This window comes from Megalops cyprinoides, chromosome 5 (assembly GCF_013368585.1).
Source record: "Megalops cyprinoides isolate fMegCyp1 chromosome 5, fMegCyp1.pri, whole genome shotgun sequence".
Lineage (NCBI taxonomy): Eukaryota > Metazoa > Chordata > Actinopteri > Elopiformes > Megalopidae > Megalops > Megalops cyprinoides.
The window spans coordinates 39,893,026-39,908,403 of record NC_050587.1 but is presented as its reverse complement, the minus strand read 5'-3'; the positions used below and the strand labels follow the sequence as shown (position 1 = coordinate 39,908,403).

The window sequence follows — 15,378 nt, the reverse complement described above, 5'->3', positions numbered from 1 at the left end:
GAGCCTGGAACCACGGTGTCATTGTAGTGAGGTGGAGCCCGTCTTTGTGCTGGAAGATTTCCGATTAGCATCAATCCGTGACTCAATATGCAGCTCCGTCCAGTGAAATCGAGAGCGCCCTGATAACCTTTGTAATAATATCATCTCATAAAAGTTTAATTGGGCTATAAATATAATTGGTATTTCGGAGATTTCTTATCCAAATCAGGCCTCGAGGAGAAATTATTCGTTGTGGTTTACATCGGATGCCACCCACGTTGGCACGATTTCCCCCAATCTTTGTAACAATAAAACTCCTCCTTGTACTCCTCCTTTCACATGAACACTATTTTCACTGCACATCGTATTTGCCTATGTGGAAACTGTATGTAAATGCATGCCCCCCTTGCATGCTTCTGTAAGTGGACCTGCTTACTATGTTAATTGATATTACTACGGGAGTTATGCACGTTACAGCGACTTCAACTGACGATTCTTGCGTGTCGATTCAAAACATGTGGAAATGCTCCTATCCTTGACCTCTCTCCTGAAATATTCTGTCCATACAATTCATATTACCCGTGAATGCAATGTCTCTTTTCAAAAACACAGATAGTGTAACACACATTTTTTAAGAACCTACCGATATTCTATCGAATAGCCAACAAAGTGAAGAAATATTAAAATAAATGACTGGTGTTTGGCAATGATGGTAATTGCGTCCAGCATGTATATATTTTTCATCACGTAGCAAAACCTTTACGAAACTGCAAATAGCTGAGGTGTTAAGTATTTTTCACATAGTTGCAATTTGGCGATACGATGAGCTTGCGAATCCTGTCCTGAGAGCACAGCACGTATTCACGGTTATAGGTTACCTATAGGCCTGTTTGACCATCTGATTCAGCTACCCGTCGTATGAATTGCGCTCAACCAGCGTAAAACCAAGAATTCATCACCGCATCATTGGACTGAACGCACGAATTTGAATTCTTCTGCAAATGAACTTAAGTTAGTGTGAATTTTCCAGGTCCGATGCGAAGGCAGCCTAAATTGAAGAACATGCATAAAGCTCGTTTGAGAGCGATTCTGTTACGAAATAGTTAACATGTGAGAAACGTGGTGAGAAAGTGCACGTAGTTAGTTCCTTTAAGGAAAATAATCGACGTTGTATATTGAGTTAGGCCTACTTCTTTTTTCCAGCGCTGCACAAGTTTGATTCACAAGACAGAGTCGCTAGGCATCGGCAATTTTCAGCAACCCACAGTGCTTTTTCTGGGAGGAACTGAAATTTGAGAAGCCCCGCCGCCCACACCCACCGTATTACTCATAAAAACCCAGGCACCGAGCGCACTTACCCACCCATCTTCCTGCTCTCAGGCGCAACGAGGCAGTCTAAACCAGGAGAGCTGTCAGGTGAGTGATCATTCATACCAGTGTTCTCTCTACTTTCTGACGCTTTGACATAGCTCGACCCACGGGTGACCCGAAAAAACCTGCCAACGTAAGCACAAGTGCATTTTTACACTTGAATTATGAAAGGCGAGATATATGTTATTCTTAGTGAATCAAACAGATGAGGTCATACTGTATGGTAAAGAGGAGTGAATGCCGTTTTGAAAGTTAAATGTTTTCAAATTAGGTCTGTAATAATTGGATGGTCGCTCTGTGAGCGATTCTGCAGTGACTAAAAAGTTTACTAAACCTTTTGGCGATATTCCTGTTGCTGCTCGTAGAAGAATCTCTTAACATAGCCCAAAGTACTTCGTTTTTATAGTAACATGCTTCGAACGTTATGCGAGAGTCTGCATTCTCCAAAGCACCGCTGCTTTCGTTTCTGTTTACCGCTCTACGGACGAACGATCCCTCGCCATGGGCGTAGCATGTGAACGTGGAATCGGTGTTAACTCAGTACACTGGGCCTGTTGCTTTGTGAGTATCTATGTGATTTTGCAACTAACGTGCCGAATACCCTTTCTTAACCACAACTCTCGAGTAAATTAGGTGGTCAAAAGGGAGTACAGTAAAACGCGACCTCTGTACAGCAGAGCAACTTCGGGAAGCGGCTTAAAACAATGTTTCATCACATCTGGAGTCTCTCTCCTCCCCCGTGGTGTCAGATGACATCCTAATAACAGGGTCCATCTCGCTGACGAGTATACGGTTGCCTAATAATTACGTGGAGACAATGGGATTATCCTCTGTCATTGAAAGTGTTCCTACTTCAGGAACGAAGTGCTCCTGAAAACCGAAGTGATTTACGATCTCAAAACAGAGTATTTAGCTAGGCCTGTATGTGCTTCATTCAAAAAAAAAAAAAAAAAATTCAACTCCTAAAACAGGAAAAATAAGAATAAAAAATAGTCCTCGTCTGAATACCCTTTTATAAAATGACAAAATGTAATTAATTACGCGTTGATAATTTAACGCTCTCGGTCTCAATGAATCAGTGATGGGTCCGTCGCTTGCAAGAAATTACTACGTGGGTAAGAGGCATCTCTGATGATAATAACTATAACGGAGTATGGCTGCTTTTTGGTATTTTCAGTGGAAATCCGGAAATAGAGTAGAGATGATGTAGAGTAGTATGTCCTCGGGACATGCAAGTGAACATATGGCGAACGCGACATTCACCTCAAGTGTCACCAACAAAAAACAACACATTGACCCAATTAACCAATTTCCAGTGTTCCACCGAGTTCCATGTAACCCGACATCCATCTCGCGAGACTGCAGGTGATTTATACGAGCCATAAGCTTAATTACGTGGCACCTTGTCCACTGCCTCCTCTCACCCCCTTGAGCAATTTACTTCGTATGGTGGCCTGTTTTTGGAAATGAGAAAAGCCGCTGTCCGGAGGCTGATGCCGGCATTTCTTGTTAATTGGATCTGAGGTAGCGGGAGCTAATTGTGTCCAGGTAAGATGATCCGAAGGGGCAAGACAAAATGCCGACAGGCCGTGCCTGCTGTAATTACCGGCGAGCTCGCGAGCTCCACCTGCCAGCAACCTGCCAGCAACGCGACCACATCTTTGATTAATGCGATGTGATATGCAGGGAAATCCTTTCAGTTACTGCTTTGTGGACAAAGCAATCTACAGACAAAGCTGGGAAGCTGTCAGGGTAAAATTTTGGCAAAATAAATCTGCCAAATGAATAAATGTAAATGTAAAAAAGAAATAATTTCCAGTTTTTCTTTCTAATCATGGACAGAGGTTGTACATAACAAAATAACGATGTCAAAGTGTAACCTATGTTATTTACATATTTATAAACCATGCAAATTTAAGACTTGCCACTCATATGCTCCGTAACTGAGTCAGAGTGACAGTACAGCCTTCGTAAAAACTGTAGGCATCCCTGGCTGAATGTTGTGTTCTCTTTCAGCTGCACCCCATCTCAAGCCTAAAACACTCTTTTGTTGCCATGGCAGCGGTAAGTCGTGCATGCGTGCTTGTGGACAGGTGTGATACATGTGAGGTCTTTGCTTCACTATTTGCATGCTCAGATTGGTGTGAGGTGTGCACGGCTGGAGCAGGGACCGAGTCTCCGCTGCATCGGCCTGCAGCTTTGCATGAGAGATGGCAGGACCTGATTACTGCTAACGATAAACACGCTAAAGCTGTATCACGTTTCCCTGTGTGGCATTAGCATTAGCATGTCCTGTAGGCCCTGCTCACAGAGACCTGCTCCTCCTAATGCAAGCTCAGACAATAGGAACTCCTCCTACACTGCTCTACAACCAATCCACCCCGGCTCCAGCCCCACCCCGCTCCATACAGACACACACACACACACACACTCAGACACAGAGGTACATACACATACACAGATACATAGAAGTACATACACACAGACTGCTTTCCACGTGATGTGCTGTAATGATACGCTGATGGTGGCTGAAATGAGACACTCCAGCCATGTTGATGTTCAGACTGTGCAGCAGAACCTCCAGTCTCTGTAATGTCCTTCAGAAGGCCTCCCTCACCCATCTGTGGGAACTAACAGTGTGCTGTGTCTCTGTGTGTGTTTGTGCATGTGCGCGCACGTGTGTGTGTGTGTGTGTGTGTGTGTGTGCGCCAGTGGTAGATTTAAAGGTAATGTTTCAGCCTCCCCTGTTTCCAGCTCACCAGCTGCCACTGGTGTGCGCAGCTGGATTTACTAAAGGTGAGCATGTGCCCTGTATGTGTGTGAAGGTTTATAGGGATGTGGGATTGTGTGTGTCTTCAGCTGGGTTAACTGGACATGGAGTGTTGGTAGGGTGTGTGTGTGTGTATACGTTTGCAGGGTTTGGTTCATGTGAATGTGCATTGTTGTGTGTGTGTTTGTACACACAGTTGGGCAACCGTGGAACGGTGACCGAAGCCGCTGGGTTCAACCCAGAGGAGGACGCGCAGAAACTGAGGAACGCCATGAAAGGAGCCGGTGAGTGACATCACTTCCTGTAAGTGCCTACGTCCTGTAGTGTCAGAGAGCCTCAGTCAGTGACATCACTTCCTGTAAGTGTCTGTACCCTATACTGAATGACAGCATTAATGACTGGCATCGCTGTGTCTGTCTGTATCTCGTGATGACAGAAAATATCAGTGAGTCACCATCACTTCCTGAAAGTCCAGACGTGTTAGGAGAAATCTCTATGAGTCACACTGCCCCATATGACAGACAGAGGTAATACTGGACAGCTGTATGCACAACAGCAAATAATGACCCCTGTAACAGTGTAGTCCCACAGCAGGCTACAGCACTAGCAGAATCAAACCAGTTACAGACAGGTTAAAGAAGGATCGCTTCTAAGGATGCTGAGCAAACAAGGTCTGTGGTCCAGGCAGACGACCTCCAGTTCATCCCAGAGCCTGTGGCCCAAATGCTGACCCCTGACCTGAGCAGAGCCCTCACCGGGATGCACTGCCAGTTCAGTGCTGTGTGTTTGGCCCAAACGGCTCTTAGCATCCTGCATCACAGTTTCCATCTGCATGACCTCATTTCTCAGTGACCTGAAATTATCCACTTTCTCTCGCCAGTTTGTGCAGTCAGCACTTTCCACAACATCTTCAGTCTGTAAAAATGTCCTTGTGACTGGTCAGGCAGTCATACTTACATGGCTGTAACGCTGTACATTTCATTAAACAGCGGTGTAAACCGGTGCTCTTTAACATAATATGAGGCGAAAGCGGAGAGGTCGTCATATGGTCTCAGACAATGAATAGCACAGTACATTCCTGAGTGAGTGTGGTACCAGGTGCCACTAATAAAGACAGAAACGCGGCACAGAAACAACTTCGCTCTGTTAAGTGGGGCTTGGCAGCAGGTTTGGAATGAATAGTGATGAATGCCGCCTGACTCCAGTTAGCAGTGTATTTAAGGCCGACTGCAAGCCTGACACTGTAGGGACTCTGTGACACGTGGATGGGCGGAGCTGAGGAGCCATTGTGACACTGAGGTGGGCGGGGCTGTGAGCCATTGTGACACGGGGGGGGGGGGGGGGGGGGGTGGAGTCGGGGGCTTGCAGTCTCACTGTCACTGCTTTGATCCACCCCTGCAGGGAAAGCCGAAGCAGGCTTCCTCTATGGCAGCAATGCGGAGCAGTGGTTAGAGAACTGAAGTAATCCAGAAGGGTGCAGGTTTGAGGGAACTCAAAACAGTAATTAAGGCGGAGGAGTCCACAGGAGTCCATGAAATATTACAAAATGCTACAAGAAAAGCTGGCAGCTGAAGCAGCGTGGAACAGGAAACAGAGGAGTAAGGGACGCCTAGAGCTACAAGAAACCAGCAGTAACAGACAGACTGCTACAGGAAACAGAGGAGTAAGGGACGCCTAGAGCTACAAGAAACCAGCAGTAACAGACAGACTGCTACAGGAAACAGAGGAGTAAGGGCCGCCTAGAGCTACAAGAAACCAGCAGAAACAGACAGACTGCTACAGGAAACAGCAACATGTGAAGCACAGGAAATCAGGGAATAACAGGCACAGTGCTACAGGAAACAGATCAGCAATGCGCAGCTCACATGGCAATAACGCATTACTTTTTTCTCAGGCACTAATGAGGCTGCCATCATCGAGGTCCTGGCACACCGCACCATTGCCCAGAGGCAGCGCATCAAGGAGACGTACAAGCAGACTGTGGGGAAGGTGAGGACCCCTGCGGCAAGGGGCTGTCCAGCACACTGCCAGCTGACAGCCTTTACCTCTGACTCTGTGACCAGTGGCTTTTCTTTCTCTGATTATTGCACTTTATGTCAGCTCTTAGCTGTCCCTTTAAATGTGTACCATTTCCACAGGGGCTGTGGGAGTGTATCTGGATACACAGGGTACATTAGCAAACCAAACATGCGTCCTGTTTGAAATATTTAAAATTGTGGAGGAGCCGTAAGACAGGCAGAGGCAACTGCATTTCAGTGGTGTTCGGTGTTCACCTCACGACTCACCTGTACCTCTGACCATTTCTGTCTCCATAGAAACAAAACACATTAAATGCATTTGAAAATGCATTAAAATCTGCAGGCATTAAGGTAGCGATGGCACGGTGAGGCTTCAGGAAACACGTGATGGGAGGGGCTACCATGTGCTGTCTATCACTGACTTTGCGAACCAATCAAAAATCTTGACCCTCTCCAAAGCAAAGAACTATGGTGGGTTCAAATCAGTGCTCAGTCACCGATACACAACAGTTTCACCCAGTTCAGGGTCGGTGAAGCCTCATATTCGAATGTGGGTTTGGGGCTTCCTCTTCTGTGAAGCAAACCAGGCCAGATCGAGCAGCACTGATAAAGAGACAGATAGGGCTTTCTGGAGGCCAGCTTGGTTTTGAGATAAAGAGAGGGTGTGCTGTTATTTGCTGAAGCATTTCAGCCAGTGAGATAATTAGAGAATCATTAGAGAACACTGGGACTCAGAAATTTCTAGGAAAGGCTGTGTGTGTGTGTGTGTGTGTGTGTGTGTGTGTGTGCTGGGTTAATCATTATGTCTAACGTACATACAGACAGACCTGGCTGACAGACATCTGTCTCTTTATCAGTGCTGCTCGATCTGGCCTGGTGTGTTCATATGGCAGGTGAATCATTAAATCTGATGGTAAAATGTTTGTATTGCTGCAATGATCATATAAATACCCCTTTCACCAGATTTGAGCTTGTGTGTGTGTGTGTGTGTGTGTGTGTGTGTGCACGTGCATGTGTGTGCGCATGCATGTGTGTGTGTTTGTGTGTGTGGTGGGAAGTGGGAGGTATAAAAACTGTGAAATCTTCACAATGTTTTATGTGATCAGTATGCCAACTAAACATTTTATCTGGTTTACAAGCTGTTTCACCGTAACTACAAGATAAGAAGTGTCCAGCTGTTCTAGAGTGAAAAGGTCAATAATTATTTTCTGTGATTCACTTTGTTTCACAAAGAGGTCCCACGCACAGTTAAGTATTATGGTATGCATACCTTAAAGACTGTGGCTTCGAAGCTTGATCATTTATATTTGCCTGAATGATCAGTTATTTTAAACCATAATCCTCCCTGAGTTTCTGGTGGAGAGTTTTTTTTCTTATTATTGAAAAGCAGTGGAGATTAACATCTTGTTATCCCAGTCTTTGCTTGGGAGTGTGTAGGGGGGCCTGTGGGGACAGAACAGAGCCCTGCTGACCTATCAGAAACTCTGACTCACCCGTGGGCGTGGCTTCCATTGTGACTCATTCAGGACTCCGCCAGGACACAGACAGGCTTCACAGAGCTCAGCTCCAAGGCCTGATCTGAGCTCCCGTGTCCTGCAGTGTGGTTAAAAATGCATCACCCCACCCCTCCCCTCTAAACACAACATTTGTGATTGGCTACACCTCTCTGCCAGTTCCACAAACTTGGAAAACTAGGAAGCAATTATTTGCTTAACTTTAAATAGCCATTCCTCTTCAGTAATTCCACAGCAAGTCCCAATGTTCTGACCATGGTTTTAGCACAGAATAGAAACTTTGGTAGCATTAGAAACTGGAAGTCACTGCAGTGTAACAGATTTACCCTGCTGAAGGATTTCAGGCCACGCCTGTGTTTTCTGTGATGCCAGCACTGCTGCTCATATAGGAGTATGGGTTCCACACACAAACACACACACCCTATAGCCCCCCCCCGCCCTCAGTTTCCACACATCCACAATGGAAAATCAGCCCTATCTCTCCCTATCTCTGTAGCCCTCCATAAAGTACCTGAAACACTAAGGAAGTGGTTTGTTTTCTCTCTTTATCTTCTCCCATCCACATGGAGTCTCCACCTTTTCCTCGTACACAGTCACCTGATGTATGTGAGCCAGGCGAATGGGGTGCTCACCTCTCTGTCTGTCTGTCTGCCAGGAGCTGGCTGACGATCTGAAGTCAGAGCTGACGGGTAACTTTGAGAAGGTGGTGCTCGGCCTGCTGATGCCGGCCCCTGTGTACGACGCCCATGAGCTGAGATATGCCATAAAGGTCAGAGGTCACTGGAAGATGGCTTTAAACCTCTTTTTCTGTATTAATTTTAGACTGTACAGTATAATTTATCCAGGCTGGGGCCACAATCTGGACTTCTAGAACTGCTTTTCAGAGAGAAGGGGGGGGGGGGGGGGGTTAGTGTTGGGGGGAGGATCTGTCTCATGACAGGAAGTCCTCATGAAGTTTGTTCATCTCTTTGCTTCTCTCTCTCTCTCTCTCTCTCTCAGGGCGCAGGGACAGATGAGGCCTGTCTCATTGACATCCTGGCCTCCAGGACCAACGCTGAGATCAAGGCCCTCACTGCCTTCTATAACAAAGGTAGGAAGGCTCCATCTCTGTGTGTTTACCTGCTGTCAAAGGTAACCACCGGGGCACCTTACACAGGCATCAGTGTCCCAGGGCGACTCAGGTCCCTCCCTATCCTAATGACAGGTGCACGTTCAGGTGCTGTGCTTCACCCAGGTATAGCTGCATGTCAGTGGCCGTCTGATTAAAGGCATTATACAAATGCAAAGAATGCATGAATTATTCAGTGTATGGAGACGTGCATGTGAAAGGAACCACAGATGCTGCTTCCTTAGCAGGACCAGAGGTTTGGTAAACCACTCCAGCAGCGTGTGTGGATTTAGCCTCAGGGCCTGGAAATGGGGGGTTTTGCAAAACTGTGCTCTCACTAGGACCCCAGTCTATGACAGGGCTCTTACCCACAATGCATTTATTTTTACTATGGTTTTTACCAAAGACTTCATTTGTACTGCAGAGCATGAAAGAAACCTGGAGGACGATATCTGCGGTGACACTTCCGGAATGTTCCAGAGGGTCCTGGTTTCTCTGCTGACGGTGAGAACAATGGCACTCATTACTCCCATGAGGCATTGCGGTTTCCCTTCACAGTACACCTGGAGACACTACACACCTGGGCACATAGCAAGTTGTATTTTTTCTAAACCAGGCCTTTACCTGCTTTAACACATTACACATGCTATTTCATGGCCTTGTCAGTTTGAATGAGAGGAAAAGTTACCCACGATGCCGTGCTGCATATGAATTTAACTGCAGAGGATTCACACTGAAATGCGCCAAGGCTTTCCTCCTTGTGTTCCGTTTAAGCTCTTACCCAACATGGCGGCCGTGTCTGTGCTGTGATTGACAGGCGGGGCGTGACGAGAGCAGTCATGTGGACGAGGCCCTGGTGGCACAGGACGCCAAGGTGAGGATGCGGAGCAGCCTACAGCGGGATGGCTGTTACCTGGGGATGATCCTTACCTGGGAACAGGATGTAGCAGTAGTAGGCCTACTTGGGGACAGGATGTAGCAGTAGTAGGCCTACTTGGGGACAGGGTGTGGCAGCAGTAGGCCTACCTGGTGAGAGGGTGTGGCAGCAGTAGGGTCACCTGGTGAGAGGGTGTGGCAGCAGTAGGGTCACCTGGTGAGAGGGTGTGGCAGCAGTAGGGTCACCTGGGGACAGGGTGTGACGTGTCGGCCTCTCTCGGCAGGACCTGTATGAGGCTGGAGAGGCCCGCTGGGGCACAGACGAAGTGAAGTTCCTGACCATCCTGTGCGTGAGGAACAGAGCCCACCTGCTCCGAGGTACCGCCCCCTGCCGCCGACCACACCCCCGCACACCCACACACCCACACCCCGCCCCTGCCGCTGACCACACCCCCACACACCCACACCCCGCCCCTGCCGCTGACCACACCCCCACACACCCACACCCCGCCCCAGACCACACCCCCGCACACCCACACTCCGCCCCCTGCCGCCGACCACACCCCCACACACCCACACCCCGCCCCTGCCGCTGACCACACACCCACACCCCGCCCCTGCCGCCGACCACACCCCCACACACCCACACCCCGCCCCTGCCCCTGACCACACCCCCACACCCCGCCCCCTCCACCCGAACCAAAACCACGCTCAGGTCCCCACTCCGCCCCCTGCCCCTGACCACACCCCCGCACCCCGCCCCCTCCACCCGAACCAAAACCACGCTCAGGCCCCCACTCCGCCCCCTGCCCCTGACCACACCCCCGCACCCTCAGTCCATGTTTCTCCAGCTGCACTGCAGGTGTCTGAACTGAACACACAGCGGGACATCTGTATTATCGTTGCACCATCTAAGAGCTGTATACTGACCCCTGGTGGCCAGACACAGCATCTAAATGTCTGGCGTCTCTGGAGAAAAAAAAATGTGGAAAGAGTTTGTCAGAAATGCCATGTCCTTCCTCTCCCTCCCTCCTCCCCCCTTTCTCTCCCTCTCTCTCGTTTACTCCTGCCCCCTCCCTCTCTCCATCCCTCCCTCTCTTTCCAGTGTTCCAGGAGTACCAGAAGATTGCAGGCCGGGACATTGAGGACAGCATAAAGAGGGAAATGTCAGGCTGTCTGGAGGACATCTTCCTGGCCATAGGTCAGTTTAAATCCTTCCACAACTTCCTATTTTAACACAAAACTGATCATGCTAGGGTAGCCATGTAGCATAGTAGTAGGGAGCAGGACTCGAACTGAAAAGTTGGATTCCCTACTGGGGCACTGCTGTTGTACCCTTGGGCAAGGTACTTAACCCAAAATTGCCTCAGTAAATATCCAGTTGTATAAATGGATAACTTTGTAAAAAACTGTAATTGATGTAAGTCGCCCTGCTTAAGAACATCTGCTAAATGCCAGTAATGTAATGTGTGCTGTAAGGTGCTCCACTTTAGTGACAGCCCAGTATTAACGCCTGTTACAGTTGAGTTGCAAGGTTAGCAACAGCCGGGCAGTAACACCTGTGACAGGTTAGCTGTAATGTGTGTAACAGTGAAACTGTCATGCACCATGAGCTGTAATGTACAGTGCGTATGTGATAGTAAAGATGTAATGCATGTAATGCATACAGATACACTGTAATGTGTAACAGTGGAGCTGTAACGCAGTGGAGCTGTAACGCAGTAGAGCTGTAACGCAGTGAAGCTGTAACGCAGTAGAGCTGTAACGCAGTGGAGCTGTAACGCAGTGGAGCTGTAACGCAGTGAAGCTGTTATGTGTAATGACAGAGCTGTAATGTTGCTCCGCAGTGAGGTGCATGAAGAGCAAAACTGCCTTCTTCGCAGAGCGGTTGTATAAATCCATGAAGGTGAGAGCCACCGTTCCTGCTGCCGTCTGAGCTGGCGTGCCTCATCAGCCTGACTCTTCCCTTACTAAACTCCACAACAGACACCAAATCTACTGCATAATATTTAGCTGTGTATTAAAACTAAATAGCACCCTCTGGTGGACAGAAAGTGTGACGTGTGTGTTTTCTGCACCTGTACTGTGCGAGGCTGTGTGTGTTAGTGCGTGCTTGTGTGTGTGCGCTCACAGCGAGCTCACAGTATCCTGTCCTCCTGCCACAGGGCCTGGGCACCACCGACAGCATGCTGATCAGAATCATGGTGTCTCGCGCTGAGATCGACATGCTGGACATCAAAGCAGATTTCCTCAGGATGTACAGCAAGACACTCTACTCCTTCATCAAGGTGAGGCACTGCCCAGCATTGGCCCCTCCCCCTGCAGCATCACTGGCCCCACCCCCTGCAGCATCACTGGTCACTCCCCCTAAAGCATCATTGGCCGCCACCCCCCCCCCCCCCCCCCCACAGCATCACTGACCACACCCCCTGCAGCTTCACTTGCCACTCCAGAGGCAGCTCTGGAAAGGGCCACGCCCACTACAGAGACATGCAATAAAGTGTGTCACATATGATATATGGGGGGGTTGCACAGTCTGTAACAACAACCTGGTACATAGTTAATCTGGTTCTGGGTCTGGTTTTTGCTGGCTAACCACAACACCATAGTTCCACCTGACAGTTTATACCTGATTGCAATTTCATGTCAGTTTAGTGGCAAAACAGACATTAGATTTTCTGTAAGTGAAAATCATTTTATCCATTGGTATTCAAGTGTTCACAGTCATACAGTGCCTCTCTGATATTAAGCATGCAGTAAGTATTTTGTGCTGAAATGCTGTCCCTGACTGATATGGAAGTGACAGGAAGTTGTGGTCTTGCGTTGCCAGGGCGACACCTCGGGAGACTACCGCAAAATCCTTCTGGAGCTGTGTGGTGGGGAGTAGAGGACCGAGGAGCTGTGACATCATCAGCACGCGCCGGCTTTCCCGCTCTCCGAGCTGCCCCGCCCCTTCCTGCTACTGTCTGTGCTCTGCATTTATATGAAGATGTGGATTAATGGTGCTTTTTCACTTTTACTGATTAAACTTGAGAGGAAAAACAGAACTTTTATTCCCTAATATGTCTCTTTACTGCCTCCTGTGGGACAGCTTCAGCACTGAAGGGAACATCACAACTGCTTCCTTTCATTTAGTCTAATTATTTGTTCATATCTTTTATTGTTATTATTATTATTCCTTTCAGCGACATGCATGAGTAAATGCCAGGAGCACCGATGGCTGAATTTTTGGTGTTTCTCAGTGACCACGTGGTTGGAAAAACGTTAGGAAAAGGTTGTGTTCAGAAGAAGGGTGGTGAAAAAGCCACACATGGCCTGCTGACATTGCATGCACCTCAAATGCACTGTACACACGGAAACATTGCAGACACCACAACATCATGCACAATGCACGAATACCGCATGAGCTGCATCAGAGCCTCAGGCCGCTGCACACCATGCATCTGCATGAAACAGTGCTGTCATTGGCCCCAAACATGGCACATATCACACTGAAGTGCTGCCCCGACTGCATCAGACTAATGCACATGTTGCATCAACAGGCAGGTTGCGTATGATGAACCGAAATATCACAAACCATTTCAATACCTTAATTCTAAAAGTTGTAGCTATTTACCTCCATCCACACTGCAATGCATGGAGTAAATCAAATAAAGGCAGGAGAACTGCAGGTATATTACCTTCTGCCTCCCGATCAATGCGGTGCAGCTGGCTCAATTCAAGTTTACTTAATTGCGTGAATATTGTACTCCTAGGCCCCACTGAACCTAGGCCCCACTGAAGGCTCATTACACTGAATGCAGCTGAATGCCTCTTTGTCTTATTCGTTTCATGGCTCAAATGAACAACGATACAGAACATGCATACAGAATAACATACAGCTTTAACAAAGAACTGCAGATACACGTGATGTCAAACTCAGATCAACGTTCAGTTACCAGCTCAATGAAACTGAATCAACAGCAAGCTCGGTCAGGAAAAATCCAGCAGTCAACAAGTGCTCCTACACCGCTCCCCAGTGGTGGAACGAACTCCCTGTCCCGCTACGGACATCTCCTTCAGCCCATTCCTTCAGACGGGGCCTGAAGACGCACCTCTTCAGACTCTACCTGGACTGACCCAGCACACAATTGCTGCCCCCCTCCCCAATCAGTGCTGTACTGGAACTGTACACATCCTGTCCCCGTACTGTCGCTATACTTACTGTATGCACTTTTGTACGTCGCTTTGGATAAAAGCGTCTGCTAATTAAATAAATGTAAAATGTAAATGTGCTACGTTCAGTCTGCAGGCTTCAATGTACGATTCCGAGTTGTTGCTAAGGTCCGATCTTTTTCTGTCCGACTGGTCTGGGTTCCCGTCCTGCGTATCACTGAATCACACGTACACGCCAAGAACGCTCACACACTCGTAGGTAATCTACACAGCACATGCAATTGTCTATATGACCACAAGGCGGGGCTATTGCCCTACTGTAGTAGTGTATGGCAGGTAAAGCTGTGTTTTTAACACAAAGTTGTTTTCCTGCTGAAAGTGTGGCCTATGATATCTAACAGTTGCAGCTTTAGACATTTTAATCAGCCCATTTTCACTGGAAGCTTGTCTACATGTTTTCGTCCACACGCAGAATTGCTGATTTGTGATCAAGATATAACTGGCGATACTTGCATGCATCTCGACATTTCAGCTCAGTTTAAAATATTGTAGTTAACTCATGTTACACGGTCAATTAATTACAATTAACCTCAATTATTTCGCCGTTAATTAATTCACCTTAACGTTATCTTAAATCCTTTAAAAACACGAATTAGGCGCTGGCCATATACTATCTGTGAGGTTACTTTAAGGATTTAAAAGAGCGCTCTTCAACGATAATAAAAGTTACAGTTGCTGTCGCATCAGTGCGAGTGACCGTGACGTTTTGACAGTAGAAAAGAACCTTGGGGGAAGCATGACAGCACTTATACCTCCATACATGGACAGTTCGCTGTTAGGATACAGTTGTTAGATGTTAGGGAGTAGTGCGTGTAACCGAAGGGTAGCTGATTCAGTTCCCCGCTGGGTCACTGCTGTTGTACCCTTGAGCAAAGTAGGCCTACTTAACCCACAATGGACGCTGTAAATATCCAGCAAATGGATAAATTTATAACCTCTTTAATGAATCTATGGACAAGAGCGTCTGCTAAATGACAATAATGTAATGTTAGTCTTGTTCACGACAACCCATGTCTTGTATAAGTCAATCTTCTGTCGTTGCTGCCACCACAGAATCGAGCACACAGAAATCGTCAGCAAGATCATGATATTTAATATAATGCACATAGACGCAGAGAACGTAGTTTTAGGCATCGCGTGGAATACACACTTTTAGTTTTTCTGTAGCCTGTAGTCTGCAACAGAGGGCCAGAGCACTCATCCACCTACACGAGTACGGGTCTGGCAAATTCATGCCGTTATCTAGCGTGAGTTTGTTCCTGTAGCGTCTTCGGTTTTGTGTAGATGAAGAACTGAAGTTACCGGTGGAGATGTCCCCAAGATCCGGGAGGCTGTTACTGAAGGTTTAACTGTCAATTCATAAATTTTAAAAATAAGACGCTCAGAGTTTGATACCGCTAAAAATCAGGGTCTTTGCAGTGAGAGGAACTTTTTCGCCAGCAATGTGCTGGGGCGCTGCTAACAATGCTGAAAAACGTCACCATTCTGAAAGTGGGATTTTAACACCACAGTGTTCTGAAAACATCT

General features: G+C 47.5%; 1 protein-coding gene across 3 annotated transcripts; it reads left to right on the top strand.

Annotated features, from left to right (window-relative positions):
• Nucleotides 1-1,187: 1,187 nt before the first annotated feature.
• LOC118777744 (annexin A4-like) lies at nucleotides 1,188-12,669 on the top strand. Of its 3 annotated transcripts, none has more exons than XM_036528880.1 (13): nucleotides 1,193-1,395; nucleotides 3,367-3,414; nucleotides 4,317-4,404; nucleotides 6,015-6,109; nucleotides 8,308-8,421; nucleotides 8,652-8,742; nucleotides 9,185-9,264; nucleotides 9,578-9,634; nucleotides 9,921-10,014; nucleotides 10,742-10,837; nucleotides 11,484-11,542; nucleotides 11,802-11,924; nucleotides 12,467-12,669. In XM_036528880.1, the coding sequence occupies exons 2-13, from the start codon at nucleotides 3,406-3,408 to the stop codon at nucleotides 12,521-12,523; spliced, it is 963 nt and encodes a 320-aa protein (XP_036384773.1). In that variant the 5' UTR covers nucleotides 1,193-1,395; nucleotides 3,367-3,405; the 3' UTR covers nucleotides 12,524-12,669. The 3 variants fall into 3 exon arrangements, with proteins under 3 accessions (XP_036384775.1, XP_036384773.1, XP_036384774.1); XM_036528881.1 differs by lacking the exon at nucleotides 1,193-1,395 and adding an exon at nucleotides 1,426-1,483; XM_036528882.1 differs by lacking the exons at nucleotides 11,802-11,924; nucleotides 12,467-12,669 and having other exon boundaries at nucleotides 1,188-1,395; nucleotides 11,484-11,793.
• Nucleotides 12,670-15,378: the final 2,709 nt, after the last annotated feature.